The 18,331-nt window shown below is 36.1% G+C and overlaps 4 protein-coding genes across 5 annotated transcripts; 1 reads left to right on the top strand and 3 right to left on the bottom strand.

Moving 5' to 3' along the window:
• Nucleotides 1-4,278: 4,278 nt before the first annotated feature.
• On the bottom strand, nucleotides 4,279-6,907 carry LOC111776755 (uncharacterized). Its single transcript, XM_023656097.2, has 2 exons — nucleotides 6,674-6,907; nucleotides 4,279-5,281 (listed from the first exon to the last, which is right to left on the bottom strand). Exons 1-2 carry the CDS (start codon nucleotides 6,685-6,687, stop codon nucleotides 4,519-4,521), a joined length of 777 nt encoding a protein of 258 aa, XP_023511865.2. The 5' UTR covers nucleotides 6,688-6,907; the 3' UTR covers nucleotides 4,279-4,518.
• Nucleotides 6,908-7,708: 801 nt separating this feature from the next.
• LOC111776887 (chaperonin-like RbcX protein 2, chloroplastic) lies at nucleotides 7,709-9,404 on the top strand. The gene is made up of 5 exons (XM_023656284.2): nucleotides 7,709-8,210; nucleotides 8,477-8,568; nucleotides 8,712-8,769; nucleotides 8,910-8,975; nucleotides 9,066-9,404. The coding sequence occupies exons 1-5, from the start codon at nucleotides 7,884-7,886 to the stop codon at nucleotides 9,174-9,176; spliced, it is 654 nt and encodes a 217-aa protein (XP_023512052.1). The 5' UTR covers nucleotides 7,709-7,883; the 3' UTR covers nucleotides 9,177-9,404.
• Nucleotides 9,405-9,531: 127 nt separating this feature from the next.
• LOC111776886 (putative pentatricopeptide repeat-containing protein At3g01580) lies at nucleotides 9,532-12,929 on the bottom strand. Its single transcript, XM_023656280.2, has 2 exons — nucleotides 10,143-12,929; nucleotides 9,532-10,051 (listed from the first exon to the last, which is right to left on the bottom strand). The coding sequence occupies exon 1, from the start codon at nucleotides 12,856-12,858 to the stop codon at nucleotides 10,321-10,323; it is 2,538 nt and encodes an 845-aa protein (XP_023512048.2). The 5' UTR covers nucleotides 12,859-12,929; the 3' UTR covers nucleotides 9,532-10,051; nucleotides 10,143-10,320.
• A 488-nt stretch (nucleotides 12,930-13,417) lies between these two features.
• LOC111777801 (MATE efflux family protein) lies at nucleotides 13,418-17,765 on the bottom strand. 2 transcript variants are annotated; one of them, XM_023657519.2, is made up of 14 exons: nucleotides 17,587-17,765; nucleotides 16,933-17,132; nucleotides 16,659-16,780; nucleotides 16,306-16,515; nucleotides 16,007-16,182; nucleotides 15,764-15,899; nucleotides 15,529-15,625; nucleotides 15,343-15,443; nucleotides 15,012-15,175; nucleotides 14,866-14,937; nucleotides 14,668-14,784; nucleotides 14,468-14,563; nucleotides 13,866-13,987; nucleotides 13,418-13,768 (listed from the first exon to the last, which is right to left on the bottom strand). In XM_023657519.2, the coding sequence occupies exons 2-14, from the start codon at nucleotides 17,022-17,024 to the stop codon at nucleotides 13,726-13,728; spliced, it is 1,548 nt and encodes a 515-aa protein (XP_023513287.2). In that variant the 5' UTR covers nucleotides 17,025-17,132; nucleotides 17,587-17,765; the 3' UTR covers nucleotides 13,418-13,725. The 2 variants fall into 2 exon arrangements, with proteins under 2 accessions (XP_023513287.2, XP_023513288.2); XM_023657520.2 differs by having other exon boundaries at nucleotides 17,511-17,765.
• Between the last annotated feature and the right edge of the window lie 566 nt (nucleotides 17,766-18,331).

The raw sequence follows: 18,331 nt of genomic DNA on the forward strand, positions 1-18,331 counted from the left end.
AAATAAGTTAAAAAAATGATTAAGAATTATATTTGAACAAATAAAATTGACTCAAAAGGAAAAGAAGAACTAAATTTGTTTTCCTAAAAATAACCCTTTGGAACATCCTCGGATTCTTCAAAAGTTGGAACATGATCACATATATATATATATATATATATATATAAATTGATTAGATTGATTTATTAGACTATTTGAAACATCAAAGTATAAAGTACAAGCTTAATCCAAAATTTTTCTCGAAAACAAAAAAAATTCATCCATCCACTCGACCAATTATTTGATAAGATTCCTTCCTATCGTAGATTTTTACTAATTACCGATGATAATTTTTTTAGTTTTCATTTTATTATATTCTATAAAAAATCACATTCTTATTCATTAATGATATTGTGAAAAGGTATTTATAAATTGAAATGAATTATAAATAATAAATCATTTTTTTAAACAAAGTTTTAGATTTAAAGTAAAAAAATAATTTTAAATATTAATAAAAAAAAAGAATAAGAATATTCAAATACCAAAACAATAAGAATATTGAATAGTTTAATATTGTGTATATTTAGTAAAAATATAAAATTGCATAAGATTTTTTTAATGACATAAGATGTTTTATAAAAATAAAATAAGAAAATATAATAAAAGTATTTATAAAACGTACGTTTTAGCTTTTGAAAAAGAAGGCATGATTAAAGAAAGAGTTGGCATGGGCGGCTGGGTTAATTCCCACTCTCCAATCTAATTATAATGTCTCCATTATTATTAATGGAAATATTACAAAAAGCTCCATACATTAAACTCTAAACTCACAATTTCCTTAACTTAAATCAATAATTATTGTCTAATCCTTATCTTATCCTTCTATTTATATTATATATTACACTTTGATAGCTTAAATACAAGCATTTCCCAATGCAATCACATGTGCATATATTCTTAGGAGTTTTTTTTTTTTTTTTAATATAATAATTTGGTATATAATTGGTTTTTCCAATGATTTTATTTATTAGTGAAATTAATATTATTTTATGTGGTTGGCCCCTAGGAACCTGCCTAGCTTCATCTTTTAAAATGTGTAGTAATATTTGTACATTGTTATTCATTTTGACTTAGTGATAATTGTATCATTATAAAATATCTAAAGGTATAAATGTTGGCTAGTAGTGGAAAATATCTCAATTTTAAAAATAACGTGAGTTTTAACTTATAAAAAATGTTATTATGGCAAAAAAATTAGCTGTAATGTGACCTTTTTATTTATTTATTTATTATTACTATTATTATTTGTATATTAGTACATTATGAATACTTATAATTTTCATTAAAAGAAAATCTTAAAAAAAACACTAAAATAATAATGGAAATAAAAGGAAAGGGCAAGCTAAATTAAATACTTATAAATGAAAAAAAGTTTTTTTTTTTAAAAAAAAAAAAAAAAAAAACATCATTTTAAAGACAACTTCTTCATCAAACCAAAACTGTCCTTTCCCATATTTTTTTTAATTCCTTAAAGCTCCAGCAGATTCTAAAAGATTGTGCCAAGAACACATGTGGGGCTTCCATAGTTTCATCAATATATATTGTTTTTTTTTTTATTTAAGAAAAATGAATAATTTGAAAAAAGAAAAAAAATGACGAGATTCCATTTGGTAAAACATTATTTTTGAGACAGTGATTCGGAAGCCGCACGAGTTGGTTCATTGGATTCTCTTACGTTGTTTTGGATGAGGTTAGTTTTCTCAATTCGGACAAAGTCATATGAAAAAAAACATAAAATAAAATAATAATTCATTACCCGCACCCCTTTTAATCTCACTTACTATAATTCTTTCAATTATCAAATCTAATTCATCATTCTCAAATAATTTATCTCATTTTCTAATCATTTTCATTTTATTTTCTTATAAAGTTTAAGTTAGTTCTAAATAATATCAAATTAATTTAACGAGAATCAACTATGACATAAATAAAAAAATAGAAAAATAAATAATTCTATTTTGATATGTTTGTAATCCAAAGGTAAAAAGATAAATTTGAAAAGGTAAAAACAAAACTACTTTTTAGCTTACTACTTATTTATTTTGTATTTAAGGATTTGGGTTTTGAAATTAGTTTTGGTAATTGCAGAAAGTCCACGTGGAAAATGAAAGAAATTTGGGAAAGTGTTGGGTTCTCTACAAGTGGAATTGTATGGAGGAAAGGGAAACAAAGTCCTGCGTCACAGCAGCCTTCTGCTGCGTAACACGACGCCGTATCACTTTCTCATCATCCTCATACCTCTTTCTCTTGGAATATGCACCATACCATAACTGCCATAAACCCTAAACCCATAAACAAAGGGTGAAGCTTTCGAAACAGAGCACCATGAAAATATATAAATATTAATAATAATAATATTACAGAGCAAACCTAATTTGAAAATCTGCACCTCCAAGCTCAAATTCTCACACAAAAGGGGGAACCCCCCGCCACCCAAACTTATTCTAAACTAATATCCAACAAAAGAGACGAGAAAAAGAAGAACTTGGTATTTTTTTTGATGATTCATATCTGTAAAATTTGTATAAACACACGAGGATTAGTTAGCTTTTGGCCTCAGACTGAAATGTCAGGCACCGGCAAGGCGCAGAAGAAGAGCTCTAATTCTGGAGGAGCAAAGAAGGCAATGGGCGATCGTCGTAATGAGCAATCCGAAGCGGGTCTTGGCTTCTTCGGCGCCGGCGGACATGTTAGAATCTCCGGGATTCTGAATCTCTCTGCTTTTGGAGTGCTGCAGCCGCCGTCGATGTCAGTAGAGTCGTCGGTGAAATGAACGGCGTCGTTTAGTATCACCGCTGGAATCTGCTTCAGCTTTTGCTGCTGCTGCTGCTGCTGCTGCTGTTTCTTCGTCTTCTTGATTTTCTTGTTCAGCTTCAAGTTGGGTAAATTTGCTCTGGTTCTCGTGGCCATTTTGCCTCCAGAAGGGGCCATTTTGAAGGGGTTTTAGAACTCTGTTTGAGGTACTTTCAAAAGGGTCGATTGAGAGGGGCAGAGGAACTTGCCTCTGGGGGGAAGAAAGAAGAGGCAAAAGCCAAATGGAACAAAACAAACAACAAACAACAAACAACAAACAACAACGTTTGGAAACAAAATTGAACCTTTTTTGTTGGGGGGTAAAGCAAGAGGGTTCTGAAAATGGGGGTTCTAAAAGGAGAAGGACTTGAGAGAATTTTGGAGGATGCCCATTAAAGAGAAGGGTTGAACTTCAAAAACCCACAAAACCCTAGAGAGAGAAGAGAGAGAGAAAGAGGGTTCGCCTTCACAAGTGTGTTCGCGCCCATCTCGAGCTGATTATAAACAGAGATAATCAGGGCAGTCTGCCCGCTGCCCGAGGCAATAATCAGAGAGAGAGAGAGAGAGAGAGAGAGAGAGAAAGGAGGGAGATGGAGTTCAAATTTTTAGGCAGTCTTCTTGGGATTACTGCACTGCTAATTTGACGACTTAAAATTAGGGCACAGGCTGCCCTCTGCCCGTGGTGGAATCAAATTCACAACCCAAGCCACCCTCTCTCTGGTTTATTCATTTTAATATTTACTATCTCTTGCTATAATCAAAGAAAATGCAGATGGAAGCAAACAAAAAACAAATAAAAATGTTGTACTTTGTAGCTATAGAATCTGTTTTGGTGATATTTGGTTATAATCATAAATGTAAATTATATATATATACATATGGTGGAGTTGTACTAATTACTTATTTATGAAGATTCCTCTGTTTATTTGACAATTTTTAAAAATTGAAAGGGGAAATTTGTTGCTTTAAAGTTTGGCATAATTATAGAAACTTCTCATGATCATAACCATATATATATATATATATATATATATATATAGATATATTATGTGCCTATCATCATGTAGGCTCTTCAATAATTTAAATTCCTAATGATTGTATAATTACCGTATTTGCAACAAATAACAAGTAAATTATTATAATAAAAATGATAACAGGAAGAGTTATTCTTTTAATACAACGTTGATTAAAATTTATATTAATCCACGTTCCCCATGTCCTTCTCCTTTAACCATTTTCTGCCTTTTTCAACTTTATCCAAAGAAAATCTGTCTAAGTTTCAGTTTGGAAAGAGCATATTATGAATTGTTGCCTACAGATACAGTTTTCAATCTCTTTCTCTCAACTTTAATTTGAAGACGAAAATGGCAGAGGTTATAAATCAACTACAGCATTACCCCACACATATGAATCTAACCTGTAAATTTTGATCAAGATACAGAGGGATTCAAGATTTTAAGCATCTCTGCCCAGAGAAATGGTCAATCCATATACTACTAAACCAATTCTTTTCACAAATTCAAGCAGTCGAGGGATACAACCTGCTGCTCGTCTGCCAAACAATGGTCTGGAGACTACACAAAACAGACTTGGCTCCTATTCACTTCTAACTCCATAAATCTCACAGTTTCTAAAGTAAAACAACATAGTAATTGAAGAAAAACAGTGAATAAAGTATAGGTGGTGTCACCGTCCTCTAGAGATTGCTTCGTCCAATTCTTCATGAGATGATGGGAACAACTCTATGTAACGGCTACCTAAGGTCATTCTATCCTTGGACATGGCTGCCTTCGAGTCTTGCTCATTTGAGAATTCCACAAATGCTTCCCCACTTGGTCTCCCCTCTGAATTCAGTGTTAAATGAATGGAGTCTTCTGATAAGATAAAATCTTTGAAGAAGTCCAGTATGTCATCCTTGCCTGCGGAATATGGCAAACCCCTCAAGCGTAATACACCGGTGTGTTCGGCAGAGTCTTTCACCTCGTCGGTTAACTTTGACCTGGGTGCAGTTCTTCTTGGTGACCCACCCGATGCATCAAAAACTTCATTTGCTACGGCCTTGTAGTATTCTTGTCGATTACTCCTGAATACCTCGACGTATCTCCGCCCCATGTTTTGCCTGTTCCTTTGAAGGGCAAAATCAACCTGCAGAGGATAACCCAAAACACAAAAGCCTTCCCCTGTGAATTTTCCATTCTTGTGGACAAAAAGAATGTCAACTACGTCCAGACCATGAAAGAACTCGACGACATCAGTTTCCATGCAATCAAAAGGAAGACCCCGTAGTCTGACAACAGGAAATGGTGGGGGCTGACTAACACATGCATAGGGACTTGTATTATACATAAACCCAGAACCCGGAGGGGTCCCATAATAAGAAGATCCTTGATCAACTATCCTTTGACGCTTTGCACCCATTTCTCGACCATCACCACCATCAGCATATGGACTTCAGTCCAAACAGAAACATGAAATTCACAAAAACGGAAACCTTGTCAATACCCCATCCTAAGGGATAAAAAAATCAATGTTTCGAATATCTAAGAAAAATATTTCTCTACGCTAAAAATGAGGACATGGCTCCTATGCGCATCTACTTCTTTCTTGGCTATAAAAATATAGATCTGCAATTTCAAGTTTCCCATATACATAAAACGTGGGGAAGGTTCACTATTTTCAGAACACAGAAGATATATACAAGAAAAAATAAAGCCAGATGCTTCAATTTCTAACTCAACTGCTAATACCGAAAGGGAATACAAATCTTGCCTGCAACTTTTTAAATGTGTTTAATTTGGAGTTTCACATGTGGAAATATGTAAAAAGTTTAGGACCTCCTCATCCAGGAGAACAATAGACAAGGTTCCAGGCCATTGGATCTTCAATCCTTGACAGTCAGCTGTCTCTATATTTGATTTTCACGGCAGTATTAAGGGATCTTGTGGGGAGAATCGGGAGACCAAGGTAGGGTAAAAACTTGTCCTCTTGAAGCTTCAATTCTATGAGGTTTTCCATTGAGAAAATAAAAAAAGTGGTAGTGTCATTACAATTCAATCCTGACATTCACTTGCTTCCTTCTGGCCAAAGCCCTTTTTCTCCAAGACCATATCCAATAAATTGCGATCAACCATCTCAAAGGCCTCCTCCAACGTTAAGTCAATTTTAAAAAGCCAATTAAAGTGGTTTTTTCTTAGCAAACAATTTAGAAACCGTCCCTAATACATTCATTCAGCTGTTACTCTCTTTCTCCTAATATTGTTGACATTATATCTAAACTAGACATGGGACAAAAATTGAGAACGAAGCAAACATTGTGGTTCAACTGTTTCTAGCAGCTTTTTGGCAGATTTAGAGCGACATAAACACTTGAATTTTTTTGTCAACCCTTAGATGGAATACACTTCTTATGTATTTAAAGTCATCCTTCCTTTTTGATTCACACTGATCCATTTTAGCCTTCTTTGGTGGTTGAACTAATTTGGTCCTCTTGTCCTTTCCTCAATTTCCAATCTCTCTCCCACCAGGTAAAAAAGTTTTAAGCGTATTTTTCTCATTCTAAAACACTCTCATGTATTATTAGGCAATAAACATTAAAGCTCAAGAGTTCCCAACACCCATAGCTAATTGATGACAATTCAATGGCCCAACCTTCTAAATCATATAAGCATGCCAACTAATCATCCTACCAGACTCGCACAAACAGGAGATAGATAGAGAAAAAAAATAAAGAATAAAAAGGAGAGGCCCCAGAGCCCCAAATCGACGTCAAATTGTGAGAATTAACGGGGAAAAGAAACAAAGAATGAAGAAAAACTAGAGCATAGACATAGGGGAAGGTTACCCTCGGTAGAACATGTTCGCGCTGATAGGGAATACCCAGTTCTCGTCCTTGACGACCGCGCAGCTTCAGAGTTGGATTGTGAAGGCTGAATCGAAATTCCGAAGGTAAATACGCGTGAGGAAGTGAAACCTCCGGTTAAGCCTCAGTGGCAATGGATCCCTACCCCCGATTTCGTTCCGGGCTGGGCCATGAATTTGAAGACAAGCTCAATAAATTGCAAAATCCACTTCGATTTTAAACCCCAATGGGTGTGGATTCTATGTCATACTTCATTATTATTGGTAGAATTTTAGGAATTTATCGAACTTTTTCTCTTACCAAAATACCCTTGAATGTAATAAATGAAATACCCCACATTTTATAAAGAAATTCACCTTTAGTTATATGCTTATTGTGATATATGCCTAATAATTATATTAATACTATGTTTGTGACAATGTATGCATGATATTTTCTCAATTCATTTATCGATTTGTATGGTAAGTATATTATACGATACATTCCTAATATAAGTATAATATGGACTTGATATCTATAACTATAATTATTATTGGTAAGTGGGATGGTTTAGATAATTACGTTGACTACAACGTTTTGATATATGCTAAAGGTTTTTTTTAATAGTTAAAAATACATGTAAATTTATATAACAGAAAAAAATCTACCGTGTGTTAGGGTAAAAACTAGAGTCGACTTTTTAGTCAAGCATATGTATAATTTGGTTGGGTTTTAAGTTGAGCAAATATGACTTTTTTTAGTTCAACAATACACGGGAATATATGAACATCTAACCTCCTAGCTGAGTTATATTCAAGTTGACCATCATCGATTTTAAGTCTCATCATGTAATTATTAAGCTAAGAAAAAAAAGGAAGTACAAATTTTCATTTCATTAGGAAAAATGGACATATTGCATGGATGATTTAGGACCTTAGAAGAATGTCTGGTTTAAGTTGGCAGTTGGGAGTTGGAATGCGTAATTTGAAAAAAGAAAACAACAAAATCATGGACAATTCCAAATTGAATACTCAAAGTTTCAGTTTCTCACGGTCGGTTAATCTTTGACCCAATCCCCTGTTCTCCAAAGCCGAAGCCTTTTCCCACCCATTTCCACTTCTTATATTCTATTGCTTCTCTTTTCAATTGCTTTAATACCACTTCCTAAATCCTGCTTCTCTCAACGATTGTGATCTTCGAGTCCTTTCTTAGAATGGTGGGAGCTTTGTTTGTTGCGGGTGCGCCGGTGATCGACTCGCCGCCGTGCCCATGTTTGTGTTTGGACTCATCGCCGGTTACCAATATGAGTCTCAGAAGTCGTGGGGATTTGGTTTTGCCTAGGAGATCTAAGGCTAAGAGTCATTTGGCCGTGTCTCGGTTGGTGGATTTGAGAAGTTCGTTCGTCAACTCCGGCAGCGAGTGGCAGCTCTCGGCCAGTGGTGGCCACCGGCGTCGGAGGAACCAACGGAGGAATCGGAGGCTTGTTGTTGTCAATGAATTTGCAGGGCAGTACGAGGAGAGTTTTGATGATGTGAAAATGGTATGGACATGATATGACTCTCTTCTTCAATGCAAAATTTCTTCATCTTATGAATTCCAGTTCTCTTCTGTTTCCTTAATGTTGAGTGTTCTGGGAACTCGCATTCTGCATTTAAGGGGGGGAAAAACATGACAGCTTACTTGATTCAGCTTCCTATGATGTCTTCTTCTTTCTCTAGCTTAAATTTTATGATCGTTCTTTCTTGTCCTCTGTTTCTTCAGTAGAGTAACATTATTATAAGCTTAACAGGGGCTTTCTACTTGCAGCAAATACTTAACTATTTCACATACAAAGCTGTGAAGACAGTTCTAAATCAGCTTTATGAGATGAACCCTACCCAATACAGATGGTTTTATGAGTAAGTCAAGCCTTTCACTTGAGTTTTTACGAAGTTAATTCATCAACACTGCCAATATAAATGCTTAGATTATCCTCAACAGTGTTCAGAACATATTATATTTCCCAACCTAATCTTGAATTTCATTTTTTCTACGCCAACAGCTTTGTTGTAAATCACAAGCCCAGGGATGGGAAGCGTTTCATCCGAACCCTTGTAAAGGTAGAAGTAAAGAAATCTCTAGTTTTTTTTACATCCAACTTGAACCTAGTTCACTTGATTAAGACATCATATCTTCAAGGATATGAAATAATTGAGTATTGAACAATAAGATATTTGATGTGTATGTGTTTGATTAACAGGAGAAACAGGATTTGGCTGAGAGAGTGATGATAACAAGGCTTCATCTCTATAACAAATGGGTCAAGGTAAGAGCAAATTTAGTATTTTGAAGACAATTTCTTTGTTGGAGCCATTATAAGAACACATATTCATTGTGATTTGGTGTTATTGCATAGAAATGTGATCACGCTGAAATATACAAAGAGATATCAGACGAGAACTTGGAGTTGATGCGAGAGCGACTAATGGAGACTGTAATATGGCCTTCAGACGACAAGAGCTTTTAGAAGATTGGCTGACTAGGAGCTACTAGATTGTTTCTTTTTCCTAATTTCTTTTCCTTTAGTTAACGTCTACCAATCTGGCCATGTCCTTAGTAGTCAATTCTCATTCATATTATTTTTCACCAACTAATAAGAATTCTTATATCCAATGTTTAAAAGATTGTCACTGTAAATACTTTCAACATCTTATACATGTTAAAAGTATCGATCTTATTGAACATGTTTCTATAACTTACAAGGTTTCACATTTTGCGCCACTCACAGTATAACTCAACAAGTTTAGGCATATACCATAAAAAATTTCATGTTCCATGTCAACACCCTTCAATTTGAAAGACAGTCATGTCTCAATTTATAAAGCAAAATTATGCAGGCATTACATTTGACTATCTTCAAGAGAAATTTTGTGGATCCACCACCATCGTTAAGGTGTTAAAGGTGGTAATCATTAGTAAAGGGTGTTGGTTCATGGTTGTTGATTTAGAACTCTTTCAGTGAAATAACTTAAGGAATACATATTTCACATGGACGGTCATATATCAAATCATAATTTGTACCAGCAAGTAGAATGGCTAGTTTATACACGATAAACCAACACGCCCATAAATAAGGTAGGATAATGAGACAACGAAAACAAAGTATACATACCGGTTCGGTTCTTGGAGGACTCTAGATCTTGTTGTTGGTGGAACCAGGCAAGTGACTAAATCAGACAGTTGGAGATTGCAGCGAAGAATGCAGCAAGAACAGTCCACAGGGTACAGCCCTTATGCACTACCAGGTGCTCTTGTAAGACATCTCGGGAAAGATCAGAGACTATCGATCTGCGACTCAACAATTCTCTCACAAAGGGAAACTAATTTCAGTTGACTGGATTCCTGAAAAAACAGAATCTTTATAAGATAAAAGTAAATGTGCTTACAAGTTCTAACAGTTAAAAGGATATTTGGATAGTAATGGCTCTGTTACATGGGAATACTCTCCTGGAGCTAGCCGAGTAGATATCTTCCTTTTAGGATTAGCAGAGCAACCCATGAGCATAATGTAAGGCGTGAACCTCGACATATGAATTTTCTTTACAGCCTCTTCTACATATATGCACGCACATAAAATCAAGTCTGGGTGGATGACAGAAAAATCCTAAACTTCAGCCCATATCTTGGATCAATGATGTCAAAGAATTCAAATTTTCGTAAATTTCTTCTGATTGAGGGTGTGATACGTCAGTTGCAGTGAAATAGTGGACCTGACTTCCGATTACAATCCAGCTAGTTCCTGGAGGCTTCACTAGACCTTTATCTCTAACCCACTTTCTTATCTGTGAAACCTCTGACCAAAGACCTGCTGCTGAGTAGACATTTGAAAGCAAAACAAAATTCCCTGGATTGCTTGGTTCTAATTCAACAAGCTTTCTAAAGATGGTTTCGACTAGTTTTTTATTGCTTTTAACCTGACATGAACTGAGCAAAGCTCTCCAAATTGATGCATCAGGCTCAACGGGCATTGAGCTGATGAGAGCTATAGCTTCAGCAAAATGGCCCCCACGACCAAGCAGATCAACTATACAACCATAGTGAGCAAGTTGAGGAGCAATACCAAAGTCCCGCACCATGGAACTAAAAAGCTGCAAACCAGTCTTAGTCAGACCAGAATGGCTGCAGGCAGATAAAACAGATACAAAAGATATATTGTTTGGCTTGAAACCATCATCCAACATCTGTGCAAAGGCTAGAGTAGCATCGTGTCCACGACCGTGCATGCCATACCCTGTTATCATGGCATTCCATGAGACAATATTTCTTGCCTGCAGGGTGTTAAAAATCTTTTCTGCATATTGCATTTTACCACATCGTGCATACATAGTTATAAAAGCATTTGCTAGAGAAGCATCCAATTCAAAAGATTCTCCCCTTCTAGTTGTGTAAGCATGCAAGCACTGTCCTAGTGGTAGATGGGCAAGCTGGGTACAAGATGTGAGAATACTTATGATTGTCACGGAGTTAGGCTCCAGCTCAGAAATCATATGGTTAAAAAGTAATAGAGCTTTTCCTGCATTGTCATTCTTTATATAGCTCGAAATTAGGGAATTCCATGAAATTAAATCTCTTTGAGGACATCTAATAAACAGATTTGTAGCCGATCCTTCATCACTACAGTTTATGTACATTTCAGTCAGTGAAGTGTTCAAAGAAGTATTTATTTCAAGACCATTTTTTATTGCAAAACCATGGATCGATCGCCCAAACACCAAATCACTTCCATCTTTACATAATGCAAGGAGAGATATCATTGTGTATGAATTGAACTTGATTTCTGATTCACACATCGTCATAAAGAGTTGAAATGCTTTGGCTCGAAACTTACTCTGAGCAAGTGCTAATATCATTGTGTTCCAGGAGATGACGTCCAAACCTCTCATCTTATCAAAAAGTTTCTGTGCAGCATCAATTTGATTGTGCTCAACATACATGCTTAACAATGCATTGCCCAGAAATACATCTAGTTCCATTCCACTTTTCATGGCATGAGCATGTAAGCCTCTACCCCAAATAGAACCATCGTTTAGATCTTCGCATAAAGACAACATAATCGCAACGGTTCTTTTGTCTTCTTTTAAGCCTTCCAAACGCATTTTAATATACAAAGCTATAGCTTCAGCATGAAATCCGAAGGCAATGTATGCAGATATCATAGAATTCCATAAGGCGGCATCAGAGGTGGGAACGGCATTAAACAACGCACATGATGACTCCAGACGTCCATTATCACTATACATATTCAACAGTGCATTTAATACGAACAAGTCATCAACGAAATTGAACTTGATAGCCAACTGATGCAGTTGCATGCCTAATTGGAGAGACTCAGATTCTGCACAGGCTTGAATTACCAGCAGCATTGTAACAGCATCAAACTTTATACCCTCAGTCAGCATACTACTAAAAAGCTTCAAAGCTTTTGTGTAATCTCCAATATTGAGATATCCGGTTATCATTGCATTCCAACTCACTACATTTCTCACCTCCATCAAGCTAAAAACTCGGTGAGAAACTGCTGCATCAAATCTCATATAAAATCCTATCAAAGCAGTACCAACATGTGCATCCATATCAAACAACCCATTTCTCAAACAATAACCATGAATCTCATGTCCTAATCGCAGTTCCAACATCTCAGCACAAGCCAAAAGCAGAGGCACTACAGTACGAGAATTGGGTGTGAGGCCTGCCTTTTGCATCTCCATAAACAACAACACTGCTTCTTTATAGCACGAACAGCCCACATATCCCGAAATCAATGCATTCCACGAAACCAAATCTCTTTCAGGCATTTCATCGAACACTTTACTGGCCTCTCCAACAAGCCCACATTTACTATAGAAATCGACCAAGGCAGTCCCAACCCGAACATCTCTAATCAAATCCGAATCCCTAATACAAGAATGAATTCGTACCCCTTTTTCAATGGCGTTGAGCCTCCCGCAAGCCTTTAGAACAAGAGGCATTGTAGCAGAATCGGGTGCAATACCAAGAGACTCCATCTGGGTATATGTAGAAAGAATGGCATGGTCATTCTTAAGCTTGGTTTGGTGCTTTATAATCAAGTTCCAGTCCTTTGAGACATTGATGGCTTGTTTAGGAGTCGGAGAGCGTCCGTGAATGCTTAGGGTGGCTGAAATCTCCATCGACAAAGAGCCACGAACATTTGGCGCGGGGGAGCAAGGAAGTTAAAGGATAAAGTAAACGATCAACTGATCAACGCTTTTGAAGTGAAGTTGGGGAAAATTATTTAATTATGGGTTAAATTACAATTTCATTTACTGTTAATAAAAGAAAAATAAGATTATAAACTATCTAATCTAATAGAAATTAAATTTCTAGTATTTTTAATATTTTCAAAAATAAATAAATTTGTTAAACATAAAACTAAATTTTATATCTTGATATTAAACCTTTAATTTCACACAAAATTAAAAAATAAAAAATGAAAATAAATAATTTAAACAAACTTGACAGTATAGTTTGGCTGAAACAATTTTTTTTATGATTGCTTTTAAATTTTAATTTGAAATAAAATTAATTTAAAATATTTTTAATAATTATTAGAATATGAATATGGTTTAATTATTTTTAACATCACGTAACACAATCTATAAATAAAAATGATTATTTATATTTAAGAAGAAAATCAAACACTTTTTCATGAGCTTGGAACAAATAGTTTCAAAGTAAAAGGATTGCACATAAAAAACTTAAATAAAATTTAAAACAATTTTCAGTTATTACACTGATAATCATTCTCAGAACTGCCATTTACAACTACAAAACACTGAAACATCTTCTATTTTCTTGTCGTATACGTGCAAGAACAGGCAGCCATCTCTCTTCTGTACATGAACTCGAAGCTTTTCACAATTTTAAGGTTTTATGCTTGGATGTCCTGATGTAAAACCCTGTGTATGGAGGTATGTCTTTGGAGATAAATTACATGGTGATTCTGTAAAAGAAACGTCACCGATCAGCTTATCGATGTTCAACGAACAAACTGTATCCTAGCTCCGGAGGAAATACCAAGGGCCTGTTCCAGTGCCTACCCTGTAAATGAATCCAGGTGCTGTTAGAAAACATTGGTCTTTTGTAATGACTACTGTAACACGTTTGGTTAGATGAAAAGGGCAAAATTTCAACGTACCTCCAGAATCCGGCTAGTGTTCGTAGGCTCATGTAGATAGTTAAGGCGACCCAGATGCCGATGAATCTTTGAGTTGCAGAGAGAATGAACAAACAGAAAATGCTGATTATAGCCACCAGAACCTGGAGAGAGTTTGAAAGGTTGGACAATGAGAGTTGTTCATCATTTACCTCATCTACAATTCTTTCCCTCCTCTTTTGGGCCTATAAGTTTATATGCTTCTCTAGGTATCCTAAATGAGCAACCTGAGTTTTTCGGTCGATGTTGTCCTCTTTGGGCTTCCCATCAAAGTTTAAAAACGCGTCTGATAGGGAGAGGTTTCCGCCCGGTGTCTGGCTCTGATACAATTTGTAACAGCTTAAGCCCACCGCTAGCAAATATTGTCCTATTTGGACTTCCCCTTGAAATTTTAAAACTTGTCTGATAGGAAGAGGTTTCCAAACCCTTATAAGGAATCCCAACCCGACGTGGATCTCACAGTTTTGTAGTTAGATCCCAACCAAGTCCAGATTATGGGACACTAACCAGCCATTAGTTATTTTTTGTATCATTGCTCCATGGTGCCTTTTCCTATAGGAAATGAATATTGAGGATGAACTCACCAAGGAGTAAGCTGAGTATGCAAAATCAGAAGCTCCAAAGTTGACACCATCAAAAACAAATGCCAAGGCGTTGATTGGTTGCATAGCAGCAACAAACTACACCAATTAAAAGCAAATTCAGTTTCGGTTTCTGTTCAATATTGAAGTGAGTAAATAACTTTCTTATAGCTTTGCCTTAGCAAGCAGACAAGATGTCATACTGGAATTCCTACGCCAATAAGGTGGAGAACGCCAACATCACTTGTAAATAACTTCGCTCCAAATGTCATCCCAACTCCAAGGAAGACAGCGAGTATCAATCCCAGAAACAATCCCAGCTGCAGTATAGTTTACTATGTAATTATAGGGAAAATGCATTTATTAAAAGTGATTAGATCTGTAAACAAATGATTAAGAACCTGTAATACTCTAGATGCTGCAGCCGTCGCCTTATTCTGGTCGTTTTGGGCAAAGGCACTTGCTAGTATTGCCTGAAGAAATTTACAAACACTTAACTTCAGTACAAGTTTATTAAATGAAAGGAACTTAGAAATCTTTTCCAAACCTGTCCAGCAACAGCTAGTCCATCGGCAAGTAGAGACGTTGTCAACCAAACCTGCAAGCAGACCTGAAATGCAGCCATTGATGTCGATCCCTGACGTGCAGCCAATGACCCAGCAAGGGTCACACAGAAAGTCACAGCAATAACTCTCATTAACAATAGAAAACCTGTAGAAAAATGAACACAATTTATCAAATCCTGGAATTTCAGATTGAAGATATCATAGTATAATTCTAAAAACTACTTTCAGCTAAGATATAAATTGAAGGACCAAGTATTTACAACATGGTTAATCTTTGATTTTGCGTACATGCACACGAATCCCATCCCTTACCATTTTTCAGAAATCGACTAAATTGCAGATGTTTGATACTGGGAGGTAAGAGATCAACGTGTCCCATTAATCTCCAAAAGAGTATCAGTGCAGTTAGGTATCTACAAAACAGAAATAAACGTAAAAAAAAAAAAAAGGCAGAAAATTCTTGGATGTCGTGGAATCAACGTATACCATACAACTTACTGTGATATAACATGTGCAATGGCTGCACCACTGACGCCTAAACGAAAATTGAATATGAATATTGGGTCTAGAATAATGTTTGTTGCATCTCCTGCCACTGAAGCAGAACAAGGGGGAAAATATGAACACAGATAATTTGGAGGTTCGAAAAAGAATGGTTTTGGAAACTCTTTTTTGACTTTTTCCTGCTGTTAGATAAGCAGAAGTAGAACTTGGGAATTGTTTTGAAGTATACCAGTTGCATATAAAGGAGTTTTTGTGTCCTTAAATCCACGAAAGATCCCTTGCATGGCCAAGGAGAGAAGAACTGCTGGGGCACCGAGTGACCTCAGTGTCAAGTACTGCTGTGCAGGAGTCATCATCAGAGAATCCTACATTCATGTTATGCAACTAAAATCATGTATAAGAACTGTCTTAAGACATTAATTTACAAAAACAGACAAAAAATTCTGATTGTTTCACGATAGGAAATACTCACAGACTTGACTCCCATAAAATTTAATAGGGGTCTAGCCCCAGATATCAAGAAGATGGCTTGAACAAGGCCAAGAACACCGCCAATAACCAAAGCCGATGAGGCTGATGGGATATATCTTCTTCCATTCTCAACTTTCCTATCTAATGGCTTTGAATGGTGTGCATCTTCACTTTTCCCTGTCAAGGATAACAAATGAAATCAGATGATGTAAGGTTTAGGACTAAGAAGAAAGTATTCTTATGAATATTTTAGTGTTCAAAATAGGGGAAGGTTTGAATAGTGGATGAGATAAAGCATACCATTTTGTGGGATCATCAATTTTTTATCATCATTTGTAAAGAAACCTCTGTCCATATCGTTATTATCCTCTGCTTCATTAGAAACACTTCCAATTGAATCTTCCTCAGCAACGAAAGATGTGGTGACACTTACAAGCGGGAAAATTGCAACTCTTGAAACTTGATTAAATAAAGCAATAGCAACCCCAACAGCAGCAAGCTCCACCGAACCTGTATCGATGATATAGCAATATGAACACGCTACAAAGTTTTGAGAGAAAGCAATGGAGAAATTATACAAATCCTATTACCACTACTAGCAAAAACTCACAATGTACAAGGGCATGAAAGAAATTAAGAGAGCCCCTACTTACCTATGTGGCCAATGAATGCTGTGTCGACCAGAGAAGCTACTGGATCAGCCGCCAAAGCCAGTGTGGCAGGCAAAGCAATCTGTGCTATTTCCCGACCAAGTTCATCCAACTTACAAACATGCCTGTTCACAAACAGAGAGAACAGTAAAACAATTACCACGATTGCAAAGAAGGGTCCTTGTGAAAACGTTAAGGATCATAATCCAAATAACCTCAGGCCAAAAAAAAAAAAAAAAAAAAGGAAAGGAAAAGAAATGTTCAGCAGCTTCTTTACTTGGCATCCTTGAAGAAGATACGAATAGGTGTTCTTGTTTTATCCCAATATGAATGAGGGTCATCTTCCTCGGACATGATCGAGAAGGCCATCCCCTGAACTGTTTTTAAATGATCATGGTGCCTATGTTCTCAAGTGACACAGGCAGATAACTATAGCCCAATTGAAGACGAAAGAAGCTCGAAATCGAATCCCAGAACCTGCAGAATGAACAAAAACGTTGAAACTTCAATTGTTTCAAAACCTAACAATTGATATTAAAGTGGGTTTCAGCAACAAGCGCCAGAAGGAACAACTCATAAAAAAATGAACGAAACCCATTTCATTTACTGCGTCTGCCCGTCAAGCAAGTTAGACCCTAAAATAACTTTTGTCCCAATAACAGTCGTGAAGAATAAGATCAACCATTCAATGTACAAAAAGCCAAAAGCATTCAAATCATTGGACAAAATTTCCTGATTTGTAGACATCACGAACCACAAACCGCTACACAAGAAGAAATTTCAACTGAAAGACTAAACAGAAGAAAGTTCCCAGTTGGATGAAACAGTCTCACAAAGACATTTCAAGTTGGATACCTCAACTCCGCCGGTGTGGAGAAAGACCCACTTCAAATTCAAAGCGCAGAAGAAAAAGGAGAAGAGAGTCGCTTACTTGGAAGCCAAATTTTGAGGAAGTGGAAGGCGAAGAGGGCGAGTTGGTCGGTCAGATGATGGAAAGAAAGCGAAGGAAAGTGAGGCATTTTCTAGGGAAGAAATACCCGGGCACTCCGATCACATGCACGTTGGGCCGTTGGCGTTGGCATTGGCATTGGCGGGCAAAAGCCAAGCGGCAAAGAAAAGGGCCTCTTCGTCTTTTCCACTAGGGAAAGAACGGTCAGGGTTAGATTCGTCCACCTTGCCAATAATTTGGAATAATTTCCACGCATTATCTAACAATGGTAACTAATTTTAGGTTATTTGGAATTGACCTTCAATCAGATTTTTTTTTTTTTTTCTTCAAAATGAATAAAATTTTAATATCTTTTAAAAATGGAATAAATATAATACTTTAATTATTATATTCTTGGTAAAATTTTAAAATATTCATTTCCACTCTTAATATTTTTGTATTTTGATTATAACATTAATTTTGTATTTAACAAAAAATAGAGTAATTGGTTTAATAATTTTGAAGGAAGTTTAAAGTGGATTATTGAAAATGTTAAATAATTTTCGTGATTTAGTAAAAGACACATGGCAGCATTTTGCATATGTTGCTGACACATAGCAGGACCAGACTCAAAGTTGGGAAGACGCCCACTTCGCATCGAGAATTGGTTTAACTGTAGAAAGACTATAATAGCCCTATGGTTGAGATCGGGAATACGCGACTAATTTATTAATTTTGAAATTATATT

The sequence above is a fragment of the Cucurbita pepo genome, chromosome 16 (assembly GCF_057944985.1).
Source record: "Cucurbita pepo subsp. pepo isolate OVF chromosome 16, ASM5794498v1, whole genome shotgun sequence".
Taxonomy (NCBI): Eukaryota; Viridiplantae; Streptophyta; class Magnoliopsida; order Cucurbitales; family Cucurbitaceae; genus Cucurbita; species Cucurbita pepo.